Source organism: Capricornis sumatraensis, chromosome 22, assembly GCF_032405125.1.
Source record: "Capricornis sumatraensis isolate serow.1 chromosome 22, serow.2, whole genome shotgun sequence".
In the NCBI taxonomy this organism is placed as follows: domain Eukaryota; kingdom Metazoa; phylum Chordata; class Mammalia; order Artiodactyla; family Bovidae; genus Capricornis; species Capricornis sumatraensis.
In genome coordinates, this window is record NC_091090.1 from 52,626,153 (window position 1) to 52,644,500 (window position 18,348).

Genomic DNA, 18,348 nt, shown 5'->3' on the forward strand with positions numbered 1-18,348 from the left:
CTTAGCGGGAAAGACAGCACCCGCGATGTCGGGGCTGCAGGGAGACGCAGGTTTAACTCCGGGGCCAGAAGGTCCCCTGGAGAAGGACACAGCAACCCACTCCAGGATTCTCGTCTGGAGAAGCCCATGGATAGAGGAGCCTGGCGGCCTGCAGTCCAGGGGGCTGCAGAGAGTAGGGCCCTGCTGAAGCGACTTGGCGTGCACCCGAGCTGTGCAGAAGTGCTGACCCAGCAATTCCACAGCGAAAGAAAACATAACTCTAAGAAACTCTTAGTCCTATACATGCAAGATATACAAAAAACGTGCACAAGTAGCATCTGAAACTACAACAAAAGAATTGCAAACAGTCAAATGTCCATTAAAGAGCGGATGAATAACCTCTGGCACATTCACCCACTAGAATTTGAGCAGCGAAAAATGAATGAACTGAAACTCCACAGAGCGGAGCCTCACAGCACCGCATGGAGGTCTACAGTCCTCGTGAAGAACTGCAGGAAAGGACGGGTAGCGTGATTCGACTTGTTAAAGCACAAAAGCTGGAGAAAGTTCACTTGTTTACGAAATGCATAGGAAATCAAGGTAACAACACAAAATTCAGAACAGGGAATGCTCATGGGGCAGGGGAAGTGCTAACAGGGAGGGGACACATGGGGGCTTCGACCTGTATGGTGTCCCAACTCTTCAGCTGAGTGATGGACCCTGGACTGGCTGATACAGTAAAGGACTGGAAGACACGCAGAGGCGAGAGAGGGGCGATAGAGTATCGGAATGAAGTCTTTCGGTAAAGGGTAACTTTAAGGAGAAAATTACTCTTTAATTAGGGAGACTTGAGCACGTCATGGCAAAGAGTCAAGAACGAACAGAGGAAGAAGAAAGTCGGACTCACACGTCCCGATTCCAAAAACTGCTACAAAGCTAATGGGGTCAGAACAGTGTGCACATTGGACTTCGCTGGTGGTCCAGCAGTTGAGAATCTGTCTGCCGATGCAGGAGACATGGGTTTGATCCCCGGTCCAGGAAGATCCCACGCGCTGCAGGGCAACTAAGTCTGTGAGCCGCAACTACCGAGCGCGTGCTCTGCAGCCTCTGCTCGGCAACAAGAGAAGCTTGCACGCGGTACCTAGAGAGTAGCCCTGCTCTCCGCAACTAGAGAAAGCCTGCCCACAGCAACGAAGACCCGGTATAGGCACAAATAAATAAACAATAACAGTAAGGACATGAGGATGGGAACACAGGCCAACGGAACGGAACTGAGAGTCCAGAGACACAGGCAAACGTCTATGGTCAGCGGACTCTGGACAGCGGGGCGGAGACCCCTCAGTGAGCGGGGCTGTCTGCTAGACCCCCACTGGCCTACGCGATGGACAGGGCTCCCTCCTCACACACCCCAACCCCCCCAACCAATGGCCCGTGAGCTCATGCTCTGATGACACAGTCCCAGCTTCCTGACCTCAGGCCGAGCTTTACCGGGAGAGGTCACCTCTCACCATTTTCCGTGTCTTCCGGCTTGTCCGTCGCAGAGCCTCACGCAGACAAGGCGCCAATTACAGGAGCGGCACGTCTGCTCACGTCTGAACAGGGACACATGGTCTTGGTCTGGGCCACCTGGGAGCTCACCAACTTAGACTGATAACACTGCGTGATACAACCGTGTGCAGGAGCTTAGCGACGGTACCAGAGGGAGGGACAGGCTGAAAACAGGGTCACACCTGGACAGGGAGAGAAGCATCAGGCGTGTCACCTGCGTGTCCAGGCAAAGATCAGGACATGATCCCTTGCGAACAGGAAGCTTACGTATGCTGGGATCAGAGGCTACCTTCTACCCTGCGTGCAACCAGAACAAGGGCTTGGCACCACCTTCCCCAACTCTGCCCACGGCACCTCTGTTACACACACGCGCCACGTGGCGCTCTAACCATTTATGTTTGTGTCTGGCTGTGCGGTGCTGTTTTCAACAGCCAGGAAAATGCTTTTTCGCTTTTCTACAGCCTTAGAAGTAATTCAAGAAATATTTGACAAACAAATGAACAAAAGAATGATTATTTAAAACTAGAAAATGTTCATGTGCATATTTATAAGGTTTTTTCCCCAAAGAGTCAAGTTTTAAATTTTAATGACGAGGTAAAGAAAGTGGTTACGTTAGACTTTTCTCCTCCCTGGCCTGTGTACAGTCTTCTAAGTCTCTCAATAAATGGTAAATGCCTTCCAGGCATGATGACAGCCCACAGTCACCCAGTGATGTTTCCGTGCTCCTGATCTGTACGGTACCTGGAAAGAGGCGGCCTGAGTCAGCCCAAAGGGAGGTAAGCGTGTAGTATTTGGACACATGACTCACTGCTGTCTTCAAAACATCTCCTCAAGGGAAAAACAATCAAGTCATCAGGACAGCAGTCGCCGCCCACATCACAATTACCAGATCTCAGCGGCTGGAAAGCAATGGTGAAGGCACTGTAACTCAAGGGAGAAGAGAGAAAATTCTCTGAGCTATCCGGAAGAGCCTAATCTTATTCTGTGCGCAAACACACACATACGCCACAGTCAACTTAAATGTGTCATAAAGCCTTTTCACTGCCTGTTCAAATTAGCAATCTAATCTTATGCACTTAATTAAATGCGCTTGGTCACAGAGATAACCCACATAGGGGCAGGGCCCCTCTGCAACGGAAACTGCAGGACAACAGGGCTTTGTTTGCTGTTGCTTTGGTTGGTTCCAGCCCTTCATTCGATGTTCAGCAGAATCATTTATTTGAAAGGACTTGTAGCCACTTCAGAATCGTGTAATTTACTACTGAGGCAGCAGATATAGGAACGGACTATTGTCAGCAAGGTCTGGGCAAGGGGTGCTGCCAGCCATCCATCCTGATCACCTTTCGGAGGCTCCGGAAGAGGGAGAGTAACAGCATCCGCCCGGAGCTTTGCTGGCAAGGCCACGTGGAAGCAAGCCTCCAGGGCATCGCGTGAGCTGCTGGCACCTGCAGGTGTCGCCCAACAACCTCTCTGGCCACCACGCATTTCAGCATTAGGCAGCGCCTCAAGGAAAGCTATGACCAACCGAGACAGCATATTAAAAAGCAGAGGCATCACTTTGTCAACAAAGGTCTGTATAGTAAAAGCTGTGGTTTTTCCAGTAGTCACGTATGGATGTGACAGTTGGACTATAAAGAAAGCTGAGCACAGAAGAATCAATGCTTTTGAACTGTGGTGTTGGAGAAGGGTCTTGAGAGTCCCTTGGACTGCAAGGAAATCAAACCAGTCCATCCTAAAGGAAATCAGCCCTGAATATTCATTGGAAGGACTGATGCTGAAGCTGAAGCTCCAATACTTTGGCCACCTGATGTGAAGAACTGATTCACTGGAAAAGACCCTGATGCTGGTAAAGACTGAAGGCGGGAGGAGACGGGGACGACAGAGGATCAGATGGTTAGATGGCATCACCGACTCGATGGACATGAGTTTGAGCAAGCTCCGGGAGATAATGAAGGACAGGGAAGCCTGGCGTGCTGCAGTCCATGGGGTTGCAAAGAGGCAGACAAGATTTAGTGACTGAAGAACAACTGTAAGAACCGTAAGGATGGAGACTGTAATGACTGATTTTAGCATTGCTTGGAACTTCTATTTTTAAAAGCTGGGAGGGGTGGGGGGGAAAGTTTGGGAAATGCCAGAGAAAAGTCAGTAAGAATGGCAAAGTGAGCGGAGGCAGTGTGACCAGAGCCAGCCAGCCCCACGCCGTGCCACGGGAACTCAGAAAACAAAGCTGGCGGCACTTCCACATGCTGTCTGTGGTTAGTGACTGCCTGGTGCACAGTTTAAGGATTATGACTACAGACGTCAAAACACATGCCCGTCTGACAACACGGAGCAGAACTCTGTCATAATAACTTCAAGTTCAAACAGAAAAGCCCACACAGAGTTTCTTTCATAAAAGCATCTCTTCTTCCTTATCTTCAGTCTCTCTTGCGAGGTATTTAAACTTTATGTGTACGTTTCCCAACAACCGAAAGCACCCCCCACCACCCTGCGACTCTATCAGACACATTTGCATCTCAGGTGTCCTCTCTTATTTCTCTTTTCTTCTTCTACTTTGTCATTTCCTCCAAGAATTACCTGATAGGGCTAATCTAATTGCAGAACAGCAGTGCATTAATGTACAATAATGACCTGGAAACCTGTTTCAGAGACGATGTTCCGCCAATTACTGTGCGGATAGACCTCAGAGAAACCTGTCAAGGATACTGGCAATGCATGAGGAAGGGACAGCCGATTCGTAACTGACCCCCCCTGATTTGCGTTCTGAGTGCTGGCCCCTGACACCAGGTGCCCCTGGGAGGAAGCCTAGGATCCCGGAAGTCTTTTGTCTAAAAAACAAAGCCAAACAAACAAAGGCACCTTTTTTTTTTTTTGAAGTTAGTTCCTGCTCAAGAGGTTACAGCTCACATATCTGCTCCCAGCGCTTTGTGTTTTCTATTAAGATGCATATCTTTGCTCTCGAGTTTCTCACTACTTTCAATCTTTCTCCCTCTAAAGCTATTCACTCCGTCGAGCATCACGGATACTAAGATGACAGAGGAACTCTAGTTCTGCCTGACCAGAACCTGTCTCTATGACATGCTAGACAGCCTCTGTTTAAACATTTCTAACTAAGGGGGCTCTCTGTTAATAAGTGGCTCTTACCATTTGGGAAAAAAAATGTTTAATAATATCAGAGATGCGCTCTTACTGGCTACGTGCTAGAGCCTGTGCTCAGCTCGCCGCCACCAACCGTCAGAAAGAAACTTGGAGGGAGGCGTCTCTGTGCTCGTTTGAAAGAACGGAGACTGGCGGGGTTAGACAACGCGCTGAGGAAGACACGGCCGTCACTCCTGCCGCTTCAGACACGGCCTCGCCTCCCACGTTCACTCACAGGCCCTCCTCGGCCACCTCTCTGCTCTCTCGTCTCCAGGAAAGACCTTCAAACGTTGGACAACCATCCGAGGAGCGTGTGGCCCGGAGCTGGGCTCTCCGTGAGCCTTGCCTGGCCGAGTGGAGAGGAACCCCGCAGCTGGCTGGGTCTGGGCCCAAGGTGGGCCCCACGGCCCAGGCCAGGCAGCGCCAACTCCCCGTCTCCTGTCTCCCTCCACCCTCATCCTCTCACCCAGGGTCCATCCTCAGCTCTGAGTCCCCTCCGGTCTGCTGCGGCAGGAGGCCCGTGACCAGCCTGAGCCAGAGCCGCCTCACTCCCTGGTCACAGAGGGCATGCCCTTCTACGTGGGGAGGGGGCTTGGGGGGCGGTGGAGGCCGTCAGCATCAGCCCCCTTCCTCCACCTCCTGCCCATGCAGGGACCCTCCTACCCCGGTGCCCAATCCTAGCCAACTTCCCCTGGAGGATTCCCAGTGTGATAAAATATCTTTGAACTTAAATTCTGACAGCAACTTAAAAAAAAAATTCACAGCTCTGAAATTAAGTTTAGAAATAATTTTTTTGGTGGTGGGGGGGCGGGTTGGACCCTGTGGCTTTGTAGGATCCTAGTTCCCTGACCCGAGGCTCTTGGCAGTGAGAGCAAGGCATTCTAACCATTGGTTCCCTGGAGGGTTCCTAGAAATAACCACTTTCATGTAACAGTGGTCCTCCAGAGAAGAGCTGGAAAGAGTCCAGGGAGAATTTCATCAGAGCCCCCATCTTCCATGTCCCCCGCATCGGGTGGTCCAGCCAACAGTGAGGGTCGAGGACAAACCAGCAAGCGTGACAGGCCTACGTGTCTTACGCTGTGTTCTCAGCACTTAGGCAACACCTGCTGAACCGGGGGCACAGCTCCAAACGCAGTGGGAACCAAGAAAGGGATGACAGGCTGGCTTTGTTCCTAAATAGCCTGGAAGACAGACAGCTCTCGTGGGACACGCCTCAAAGGCTTGTGGGCGATCCCAAAGCAGCCGATCAACAAATGGCACATTGTAAGCGCAAACCCACACCCAGCGTTGACAAGGAAGAGCTCCAAGAGCAGGAAGCCTCTGCAAAACTAGGCGAGAGAGATGGTGCTCTCCCAGGGGGCAGCGCAATAAAGTCCGGAGGGCGATGCAGGCTCGGAGGCCGGGCGGCGAGCCCTGCAGTAGGGTGCAGATGTGGACGCAGACGGCTCGCGCGTGGGTCTCCCTGGGAAGAGGGCCCCCAGGAGAGCCTGGGCCCACACGCGGGGTCCTCCCATACCTGAGTTTACCAGCTGCTGCTCCATCACTCCGCAGCCCAGGACCTCCAGCCATTCCCCGTGGAAGTTGATCTCCATCTCGAAGGAGGGATGAGTGAAGGGGAAGTAGCAGTCCACCCATCTGATGTCCAGTCCTGCAAAGACGCCGGAGAAAAACAGACACGGAGCGTTACAGGCAGTCCTGCCTTTCCCGTGATCAAATCTGCTAATGACAGATTAGCTGATAACACGGAAAGACTATTTTCTGAGTAAAATAAATAGCAAATAAATTAATTTGCAACACTTTAGGGGGAGGCAATAAATCTTAAAAACTTGTGAAAAACTGAGCACATCTTTTCCAATATGAGAAACACTTTGTGTAGTTCCAGGACCCTCTGAAACCCAATCAATCACCCGTCAACCCTGTGGCCACCTGGCAGAGGAGAGAATTAGGTCAAGATCACAGGAAAGGGGGCTTCCCAGGTGGGCTAGTGGTAAAGAACTCGCCTGCCAATGCAGGAGACACAAGACATGCATGAGATGTGAGTTTGATCCCTGGGTCGGGAAGATCCTCTGGAGGAGGAAATGGCAACCCAGTCCAGTATTCTTGCCTGGAGGATCCCATGGACAGAGGAGCCTGGCAGACTATAGTCCACAGGGTTGCAAACAGTCAGACGTGACTGAAGCAACTTAATGCACGCACAGGAAAGCAGGTCATTCTGCTAGTTTCTGTAAAAGCAAACGACATCCAAATCAGACCCACGGCCCTCTAAGCTGCATCTGTACCAACCGGCAGACAGGCCTTTTCCCACATTTCTCAATATTGCTCTGCTCTAATAGCTTTCTTAAAAAAATTTTTGAGTAAGTAATATATTCACAGGGTTCAAAATCGAAACACTGTAAAAAGAATACATTTCCCTGTATATACAGGCCATGAGTGAAAAAAAATTCTAAGTTTGCGAGTGACTGGAGTTAAGTAAACTTACCATGGCGACCCTTTTGCAACATATACCTATATCCAATCATTCCATCATATACTAACACAATGTTCTATGTCAGTTACATCAATCAAGCTGAAATAAAAATAAGGCACTGTTTACAAGTCTCACTGGCATACTGGTTCCTGGCTCCTCCGCCCCTTGAATCCCACTGGGTAAACTTCCAGGGTTTCCTTTTTATTAACAGATGTGAGCAAACACACGCGTGCACCTCTCGTTTCCCTCCTTCCCTACACAGAAACACCACGTCATCCCACACCACGCTTCTCTCATGCAGTGACACGGAGGCCCACCCCCCACCCTCCGTGTCTGGCCCCAGAGGCGTGGGTGGGTCTCCCGTGCGCAGAGAGAGCGACCACAGACGCGTGACCGAATCCAGCGCCACCACCCCAAGCCGAGGGCCCTCAGGCAAGTTCCTTCAGTTCTCCCTGCCTCGGTCTTGGTCAAAATAAGAACAACATTCATCTCGCAGTGTTTTGGTGACAAGTTATTAAGTGTGTAAAAAACTTAAACACTCAATGGGTGATTTTCGACCGGCATGTCACTGCAAATCAGACCACGACCTAAACTGTCTCTGGGGTTTTCATAAGAATATGAAGAAAAAGAAGCGTTCCTAAAGTGCACACTGAGGTCATTGACGTCCATTGCTCATTTGCTACAGCGCTACACGAGATGGTTCACGGGCCTCCTTCAACTCGGCCTTTAAGCTGAGGACAGGCGGCCAACACGGCACGATCGTCACCCCTGCTCCCGTCTCACAGACGCAGGAGCCGAGCCAGCTTATACCTCTCCTCGACGTTTACAGTCAGAAAACACCGAGATGAGAATTCTGCACCAGACGGTGGGCAGCACGGCCCTCCGCTGCCCTCCCCTGGGCAGACCGTGGAGACGGACCCCGCTCGGTTTCCGGGCCAAGCGCCCCCAGCCAAGAGCGCACCGTCAGCCTCCTGTTCCCCACATACCACGACAGGCATGATAGAACAGAGAAAACCACAAAGGCCGGCTGTGATCAAAGACGAGAGAAATACTTCCCCTGGACAGAAACAGGCCGGGAAAGCGAAGGGGCAGAGAGGGCAAAGCTCCGTGTTGCTGGGCTCGGGGTCCGCAATCGGGAGAGACTCCAGGAGCTCACCACCTGCAGGAACACACGCTGCTGGCTTGGGATCCAAGTGAGGCCAGAGGCCTGCGGTCAAACGCTGGGACGGCAGGGGCTCCCTGATGGCGAGAGAAGGGGACCGAAGCCATCACCAAGCACGCCTGGGGCTGCAGCTCTGAAGAGCTGTAGGCTTGGAGAGAGCCGAGCCCTGGGTGGGTCCCCATCAGAGCTGTGAGTGCATCTGAGAGGCCCCCAAACCTCTGCTGGACTGAAGGTCCAGAGAGCTCGGGGCCTGGGGCTGGCATGCAGTCCCTGAGAACTGGGGAGCGGGGCAGTGAAGGGGAAGGGAGCAGCGGGCTGGGGCCCAAAGGTTGGGCCTTCAGGTTCCGGCCACAGCTAGCCTTTGGATGCGGACAGCCCTGGGAAGGGCGTGCCCTTGGGCGAGGAGCCACCGCTGCGGCTGCTCTGAGACAGACACGACTCGCCCACAGCTAGGTCCCAGGACGGGAATGGGGAGTTCCTCTCACGGACAACGCCGAGCCTGCTGGGCTCTGACACAGAGGTGCGACTGGCCCACAGCAACGCATCCAGCCAGCAGCAGGGGATCACAGTCCGTCTCTCCTTCAAATGCGTTCGTCTAAACTGTCTAGTTTAGCTGGGGGGCCCGTGCTTCCTACAGGGAAATGTCAGCCTTCAGCAGGGAGACAGGCTGGAAGCCCGGAAGGACAGAAAGTGGAACCGAAATGTGAGGAATCCTCCGCCCTACCTGAGCTGCTCTTAAAGAAACCATCTGCTACAGACGGCACAAGATGGAGGGAAACAATTTAGCAAAGTTAAAAAAACGTCAGTGAATTCCATGAGCATAAAAGCTGTCTGCAGGTTATTTTCTCTCTTTCCAATTCTAAACGGATAACCTCTCTTATAACAGCCTTAGGACGCTGGTGCAATTGAAATGTTAGCAGAAAATAATCAACTGCTTTGGCGAGTGGGGGAAAAAAAAAAAAAACCCTGAAACTAAAGTAGCTGTAATAACAACAAATTGCCACAAGGAAATAGTATGTTGTAATTTTTAATTTTGTTTTTCAAGAACAAAGGAACACAACACTAATAATTTAAAACAGTAAAAAAAAACTTGGACCATAAAAATAAATTAAAAAAGAGTTGTTGAATAATTGTGAGGCCTGCCCAGGCAGCTCCTGATCAACAGCTGATTAAGGAAGGGCTGAATCTGAAGTTTCTGAGTGCTCTTTGGTGCCTGAAACGCACCTGAAGATGCTGTCGTGGGCAGGGCTCTATCCAGAGCAGCTACAGGGGAGTCAGAGCTACAGTCATGGGCAACACCCAGGAGGAGGCCCCATTTTTTTTTTTTTTAACATCATGGCTCTGGGAAACATCAGTGTCAGAAATAATACTGAAATGACTTCTTTCTCCCCTTTCAAAAGAGCTAACATCTAACACAGGCTCGGAAGTAAAAATTAGGGGACTCAAAGCGAAAGTGTCAATCGCTCAGTCGTGTCTGACTCCTTGCAACCCCGTGGACTGTAGCTCACGGGCTCCTCTGTCCATGGGATTTCCCAAGCAAGAATGCTGGACTGAGGAGCTCCTCCCTTCTCCAGGGGATCCTCCCAACCCAGGGATGAAACTTGGACTTCCTGCACTGCAAGCAGATTCTTGGCCATCTGAGCCTCCAGGAAAGCACAAGGATGCTCAAGCCGGGCCTCAGGCTACCCTGGAGCCGTGTGCCTACTTGGTTCTCCATCGCTCCGTGTCTGGGCTCCCGAACCTTAAAACTGTAGATGACAGTCACACCTATGTCACAGAAGCAGGTCAGAACAAAGAAAGTCCGTGTGAGAGCTTAATGCAGCATCGGACACTGTTAACTACTATCTCTCCCTGTCACCATCACTACTACGGCTACTATTACTCTAAACCAGGGGCACCAACCTCCAGGGGAGGATCGGTGCCTCCCGTCAGATGAGTGGCAGCATTAGATTAGAAATAAAGCGCGCAAGAGATGTGATGCGCTTGAATCATCCCCAAACCACCCCCCGCCCCTGCCTAGTCCATGGAAAAACTGTCTTCCACAAAACCCGTCCCCAGTACCAAAAAGGCTGGGGACCGCCGCTCTAAAAGACGTCCAGATGGCTTGTACCCAGAAGGTTTACTGAGACATTTCTCAGCAACTAGCAACCCTACCCCAAATAAAACAACTAAATGACCCCCTGAAACGCGTCAAGTCAGAGCACGGCACGTCCCTTCAGCCAGGTCCCAGGGAGCTGCAAACACTCACCCCCCTGAGCGCCGTGAGGGCACACAGCCTGCCCCCTGTAACACAGCCTCTCACTCTTCAAGTTCACAGCGTCAGCCTGGCGGGGGCACCTCCCCTCCCGCGAGAAGCATCTCAGCGGATGATACAAATGCCCCAACACCCCTTCAGCGATACCCCGCAAAGATGCACCAGGCTGGGCGAGGCTGGGCAGATGAGGCGTGCGGGAGGATTTTGGAGGTGTTCAGCAACTGTGTGAATGGGGTTAAGGATGATCGCAGGGCTGGAAGGAAAGAAAAAATAAACGGCTTTTTCACAGACCAACTTCAGTGCCAAGGACGAGAGGCGCTCTCTGAGCAGGCGGATGCTTCACTGCCACTCTGCTACTTTGCTGACTCTGGTCTCACAAACAAAAAGTAAGTGTGAAGATTTATGAAACAGTAACTCCGATCTGTCTTAAATCTAGAACCTAAAAGTCTAAGCCGGTAGCATTTTAAAAATAAAGTAAATGTTTGCCTGAAATAGAGATGCTACAACTTCATAGCTGTTTCAAAACTTGAGATTCTTAATTCTTGGCCATGGGCATAAGAGGTGTATGAGAAAACTCATATACTGCGGGAATGGTCTTTTATAAAGAAAACAGCTACCTGGACACTTTCACCTCAACGCTCAGTTTTGAAAGCTATTCACATAGAAATGTAAAGAATAATGAGACAAAGGAAAGTTCAAGGCTACGTTCAGAGGAATGCATATCCTCAGGACCCCTGGGAACATCTTTGTAACATATACAAGGTCTGACAGTGTGCATGCCTGTTTAATTACCTGCTGGAGCCCAGAAAGACTTTTAGGGCACCATCGATCCCAGTCTGAACTTCTGTGCTGCTGTCTGGCATAAGTTTACATCTCATCTTACTAGGCAAAACAAAGACAGGCCAACGTAACTATTGTTCTTTGATTGTACAGCCCCATTTTGATTGCCTTCATTTTCCTGCCCTTCCTTATTCCTTTTTTACATATTTACACATGCATTTAATATCTTTTTAAAGGGCCCTTGTTCACATATGTTATCTCACTTTATTCTCATGGGAAACAGTACTATTTATTATCTTGGGCTTTAAAAATACTAAGACCTAAAGCACTAAATGACTAGTTCAAGATTTCAGAGCAAGACGAGCAAAGAGAACTTAAATGTAATTTTTCTGGTTCCATGCGGCCATCTCCACGTGGCCGCATTTTTCTTCTTTCCAGTCCTGCATGTGGTCCAGCTCGATGCTCGCTCTCAGTGACTAAGGCAGCTCAGAAGTCCCCCACTCAGAGCTCTCCTGGCTGGACTCCGGAGGAGCCGCCTTTCCTATGCGCTTCCTTGACACTCAGGCCTCCCCAGGAGGGGACTTCACACTCTCAGCTGCACAAAGACTGGGACTGTGTCTCATGTACCCAATAGGGGGATGCCTGCAGCACGGTGGAAATTCAGCAAAGTGAAACCCACCCGAGGGAGCTCAGAGGAGCGCAGAAGAGGCAGCGCCCCAGAGTTCAGCACAGACTCCAGGAGGGTTCCTGGCTGGAGGACACTGGAGGTGAAATCAGAGGATAAGTGAGAATTACCCAGGTGGAGGGGCCGGGAGAGTAAGCAAGGGGAGGGGGGCAAAAGGAATGAAAAATTACAAAGAAGTAGCAGAAACACAAATGCTAGCTGTTAGAGAAAGGAAGCCATCCGCTAGTTCAGAACCACTCGGTCATCCGCGTAACTGCAAGGCAGCTTCTGAACCTCACAAGGGTTTCCTTGGTGGCTCGGTGGTCAAGAATCCGAATTCACCTGCTAAGTACAGGAGACACAGGTCCAATCCTTGGGCTGGATTGAGAAGATCCCCTGGAAAAGGAAATGGCAACCCACTCCAGTATTCTTGCCTGGAGAATCCCATGGACAGAGAGCCTGGTGGGGGCCCATGGGGTCAGAAAAGAGTTGGACATGACTTAGCAACTAACAACAACAACAAATCTCACAAATGAGGGATCATGTGATGATAGAAATGTGTAGCAAGATATAAATAAGGAGGGCTTAAAACCAATTTTCTTCATAGGTTGAGAACAGAAAAATCGAGATGATCCTGAATTTTTTGTAAAGCGACTTGAGACAGACTACTATCTCCCTGAAATGTTAGAACGGTTGCCATTCAGTAGCTCAGTGGTGTCCGACTCTTTGCGACCCCACGCACTGCATGTAGCGCGCCAGGCCTGCCTGTCCCCCACCATCTCCCGGAGCATGCTCCAACTCACGTCCGTTGAGCCAGTGATGCCATCCAACCATCTCATCCTCTGTCCTCCCCTTCTCCTCCCGCCTTCAGTCTTTCCCAGAATCAGGGTCTTTTCCAGTGAGTCAGTTCTTTGCATCAGCAACCAAAGTATCACGACTTCACATCAGTCGTTCCAATTCAGGGCTGATTTCTGTTAGGATGGACTGCTTGCATCTCCTTGTATCCAAGGAGATGTTAGAATTCCTTTACCATTACTTGCCTCGAAAATGCCCTGAACAGCACAACCCATCTCCCCGTATTATTCCAGGGTTAGCTGGATTACATTACTGCTAAAAATATCACAATCCCTATCTTTTATCATGAAAGTGAAGAGAAGCTGGCTATAAAAAGATTTTTGCATCAGCAATCTCCATCTGAAACCTGCCTCACATCACCATTTTAACAAAAAGTATTCCAAACAAAGAGACAGAAAGAGAAAACGGCAAACATCTACACGCTCGCTATTCAGTTTTATCAAATCATCACATTTTGTCATATTTAACTTCATTTCCTTTTTGTTTTAGTAGAACCCTATGAACACACTTGAAAGCCTGGTTTGGACCTTCTCCGTAATACCACTCTCTGCCTCCTAGAAAAAGACACTAGCATGAAATTGATGTACTTTTAAAAATATATATATGTATATAAGCAATATATGGGGTTATTAGTGGGTTCTTAAATAGTACATGAACAGTCAAGACATCTGAAGAAAGCTTAGCTTAATAAATCTTAATCAGACTCTCTTTAACCGCACATTTGAGCTCACACAGAAGTAGAGGTAGGGAAAGTGAGGCGCACAGGAGGAGCGAGCGAGTGAGCGAGCGGCCCAGCTTCCCAGGGGGACAGCGCTGCACACAGCTGGTAAGGCCCAGGCTGTGTGCTGTAGACCAGGCTTATATCTGGCTGTGGGGTTTTCATCTTTCTCACACATGAAGAGCGACTCAGGGCGGCTCAGGTAGCTTTCACGTGCTTCTCCTGATTACTCATCACACTGAGCATCTCTTCACACGTTCAGGAGTCATTCTGCTAATAACCTCGTCACCTGTTGCCTTCAGGATCACCCGCTTCTCTCACAGGTTGATTTTTCCTTGTTCCTTTGGAAGAGTTACTTATGGAACCGAATGTTTATTTGACAAATCACTCCTGTCCTATTGGAATGGCTAAACTTTCAGCACTGGCCGCCTCGGAGCTCAAGCAGTTTTCATGTGCTACTGGACAGCTTAGCGGCTCCCGAGAAAGTGAAAATTCACCTCAAATGATCCAACCATTGTACTCCTGGGCACTTCACGAAAAGAAATGAAGGCATTAGTCCAGACAAAGACGTGTTCATGAATATGCACGGATTTACCTGTAACAGCAAAAAAACTGGAGACAACCCCAGTGTCTCTCAGTGGAAGGGCAGGTAACGGCAGGATGGAACACTGCTCATCAGAAAACAAGGCATGAGCTGCTGACATTACGCTACAACACGGATCAACCTGCAAATAATCACACTATGCGAGACATGCCGGCAGGGGGGGTGGGGAGAATACACATCACAGGACTCACCCACGTAAACCTGGAAGGAGCAAACGAACCGGCAGTGACAGGAATCAGATCTCTGGTTGCCCGGGGTGAGGAGATACAGGAAACACACGAAGGAGAGTCCACCAGGCATCAGAGGAGACCTGGGGGGTGACGGACCCACTGACTAGCTTGATGCTCCTAGCGGTTTCACGGGTGTACACAAATGTCGAGATATAAAACTGCATAAATATGTTGTTTATTGCATACAAACGTAGCTGATATACACTCTAGATATAAACATCCAGTTCACTTTTTGTCGATCGCACTTCAATAAAGAACTTGTTCTTTTAAGAAGCTCACAAGAGTACGAGAATAAAAGAGGATCCTAACCACGCAGGGCTTCTGGTGTCTAAACATTTTTTAAATGCAGATCCCAGGGGTTTCCCTGGTGGCTCAGTGGTAAAGAGCCCACCTGCCTCTGTGGGACACATGGGTTTGATCCCTGATCTGGGAAGACGCCACCTGTCACGGAAGCAGCTGAGCCTGTGAGCCGCAACTCCTGAGCCCCCGGGCTGCAGCTAACTGCCGAGCGCCTGAGCCCGAGAGCCTGTGCTCCACAACCGGAGAAGGCATGGCAACGGAAGCCAGCCCGCACAGGGCAGCAGAGGGGCCGCCGCTCACCGCAACGGGAGAAAGCCTGCACAGCACAAAGGCCCGCAGAGCCGGCAGTAATCAATTAATGAACGAAATCTTTTAAAAAATTAGGTCGTAATTAAGAACAATCTCCCCTTTTCTTTACATCTTTATACAAATAGACAAAAATACTATCTCCACTAAATCAGAAAGAGTTGGAGGGGAAAGGGAAATGTTAAAATTTCTCAGAGAAAGCATGAAGATCAAGTGATTAAAGTGAGAATCCACACCTTAGAAACACTGTCTCCCTCCAGGAAGCCGTTGGTAGTTTGCTGCTGACAGTGGTGATCAGTATCTCAGAGTGTAAAGTCTTCCGCTGGGCTCGCTCACACAGTTAAGGATCCTGCCCCATCGATCAGGGCTGACCAATGATAATATATTAATATTCCGACATTAATCAGCCTGCTCACTTCCTCTCCATTGATGAGACTGATCTCAATTCATTACCATTCTTATCAAAAGCTGTAATCATTTTTCTTTCTCCAGCTAATTCCATTTTCATATCCTCCTGCTCCTCGCATGGAATGAACCAGGAAATCCATAAGCTCTATCTCACTAAGGACTGAAACCATTAACTACAACTTAGCCCCAAAACTCTAGACACAAGTAGGCTTAATGATTTCAGGAAGATGACAACTCTTGAATATTTAAGCCCCCAAAGACAAAGGTATTTAGTACCTACCGTCTCCAAAGATATGTGTCATAAGCCGGGTAAGTGTTTGCTTAAGGTCAAATTCGACCAGCTTTGTGGCCTCCAGCGTGTGTGTCTCTTGCTTATGGGCAGAGCGGGAACTCTGTTCAAAAAGCTGCAGGTTTTCTCCATCTTTTATGCCAGCAAATAACTGTAAACCAAGAGGAATAATGCAAATAAATAAAAACAGTATCTTCACCAGTCAACATCAAAAACCACAATGTGGAAATGAAACTCAGCAAGTCTTACCATCAGTGAACATACTGAGATTGACATGCATTCGGTATCAGCACTGAACAAGGCCCTGTGCCACGTGTAATGGGCAGTCTTTAGGAAATTAAAGACACCGTTCTGATCGTGCTGATCACCTCTTTTCCTTTTGCACCAACTTATTCACATGCCATTTCCTTACAAGATACATGACCCTCCGGGCTACTGGAAATACCAGTGAACCAGGTTTGCACTCTCCTTACAACGTGACCTGAGACCAGGTGAGAGAAGACAGTCTAGGCATGAAGTCCTGTGAAACCTCTGAGGCTGGATGCGCCCTGGACTTGTTGCCCTGTGACCCCAAAGGCCAGGACAAGGCTGGAAATGTGTTTCTGCCATTTACTGTCCAATAAGCTACAAAAAATTCGGGTTTCCCTGGTAGCTCAGCTGGTAAAGAATCTGCCTGCAATGTGGGAGACCTGGGTTCAATCCCTGGGTTGGGAAGATCCCCTGGAGAAGGGAACAGCTACCCACTCCAGTATTCTGGCCTGGAGAATTCCATGGACATGTATAGTGCATAGGGTCGCAAAGAGTCGGACACGACTGAGAGACTTTCACTTTCAAACTCCAAAAAGTGATACAGGAGCTAAGCTTCAGGGAGTGGTTCTAAAAGTGGGGATGAAAAGAGACTTTATGATAATTAAATAAAATAATGCAGAAGCACAGAATCCCTGGCACATTGCAGTGACTAAATACATTGTCTTCACAATCACCAACCACTAATCACAGCTGTCACCAGTCCGAAGCTGCTTAGCCACTGTATAAAATGCTCCCGTCTTTAATAGCAAAGCAGTTCTTCGCCCGGGAGGGAGACGGATTCAAGACGGAGGCAACCGAGCGCAAGCTGAGGAGGGGAGGGAAGACGGGGCTAGCGAGGGCCGGGAGACCAAAAACCAGCGCCCGAAGGGGCGAGTGTTCCAGTCCTAAGAGTGTCCTGGCAGATCTGATCGGAGACCACGGAAAAGCGGTTCAAATGCGCGCTCAATTTGAAACCACGGTTTTCGAAAAGCATGGTTACAATGGCAGAGAAAGGGGCAAAAGACGGTAAAAGATATTTTTTGGGCCATTAGGTAAGGAGGCGTAAAAGAAACGAAAGAGAAAGTCTAGTGCTTCACAAAATAAAACAAACCTTAAAAATTAGAGGCTTCATAAAACCATTCCCCACCTCCCTCTAAAACAAAAAAAATCCCACTAAAGAGTCCGCACTTTGCTACACTAACAGAAGAGGGCACCAGAGAGCTGCCAAACCTTCTATACAACCAAAAATCCACAGAAAAGAACAGAAATAATTCTATAGAACTATAGAAAATTACCACGAAAGAGTCTTTAAAAATTAAAAAACCATTCAAAACAGCTCAACTGATGACCCTCTTCCCCAATAAAAGAAATCCAAGAAGCAGAAGAAAAGTGTAAGATGATACTTGAAATTAAATGTGCTCAAGCAAGCATTTGGGGATATAAATAATCGCTTGATGTTTAGAACAAACATGAACAAAAACCAGAGAACTGTGAACTCAAGAAAGAAACAGAAGGAAAAGAAAATCATCTCAGAACTGAACTCTAAATCACAAGATACACAAGGAATGATTCAGTGAAGACTTAACGAGAAGACCTGAAGAAAAACAAGGAAATAACCAAGGAAATGACAAAGAGACAAAGAAGAATCTGAGAGAAGGTAGCAGAAATGGAAGACAGGCAGAGAAGAAATAGCATGTCTGTAACTGGAGTCGGCGAGAGAGGGAAGACAAAACAGGGAAGCAGAATAAACGTGAACCAGCTGGAGAAGGACATGGCCCCCACTCCAGCGTTCTTGCCTGGAGAATCCCAGGGACGGGGGAGACAGGCAGGCTGCCGGCTACGGGGTCGCACAGAGTCGGACACGACTGAAGCAACTTAGCAGCAGCAGCAGCAGCAGGTAAGACGGCACCTGAAGGACCAAATGAAAGATGCGTCCCAGCAGAAGCATTAGACCTCAGCGATGAAAGAGTCCTCAAGGTCTCCAGGCAAAAAGATCAAACGTCTTAGAAAGGCAAAGTGACCCACCTCGCATCAGACTTCCAAAACATCATACAAACAGGGAATGGTGAAGCCACATATTCAAACAACTCAATTAAAAAAAAAAAAAATACACGGACCAAGAATTTTACACTCAGCAACGCTGGGCTTTCAGTACCAGATCCATAGTAAGAGCTTTAAACATACGAAAGCATAGGGAATTTCTTACTAACGAACTCTTTTTTCTATATGTCACGACAAAATAGAAATAGTATAACCCAAAAGTGGAAGAAGAGAGAGCGGCAGTGGAATAAGCTCACTGGTTTAATGGCTGAAAACTCCATAGAAAAATGGGAGAAATGCATGACCAGATAATTCACC

At 49.0% G+C, this 18,348-nt stretch overlaps 1 protein-coding gene across 2 annotated transcripts in view; it reads right to left on the reverse strand.

Moving 5' to 3' along the window:
• The window catches only part of FARS2 (phenylalanyl-tRNA synthetase 2, mitochondrial), a 304,612-nt gene that overhangs the window by 211,825 nt on the left and 74,439 nt on the right, over positions 1–18,348 (reverse strand). The window contains exons 3-4 of one of the 2 annotated variants that reach the window (XM_068960891.1): positions 15,694–15,853; positions 6,182–6,313 (exon numbers count right to left, since the gene is read on the reverse strand). In XM_068960891.1, the coding sequence (XP_068816992.1) occupies positions 6,182–6,313; positions 15,694–15,853 (292 nt within the window). The remainder of the gene's footprint in view (positions 1–6,181; positions 6,314–15,693; positions 15,854–18,348) is intronic. The other variant, XM_068960892.1, reaches the window with a different exon arrangement.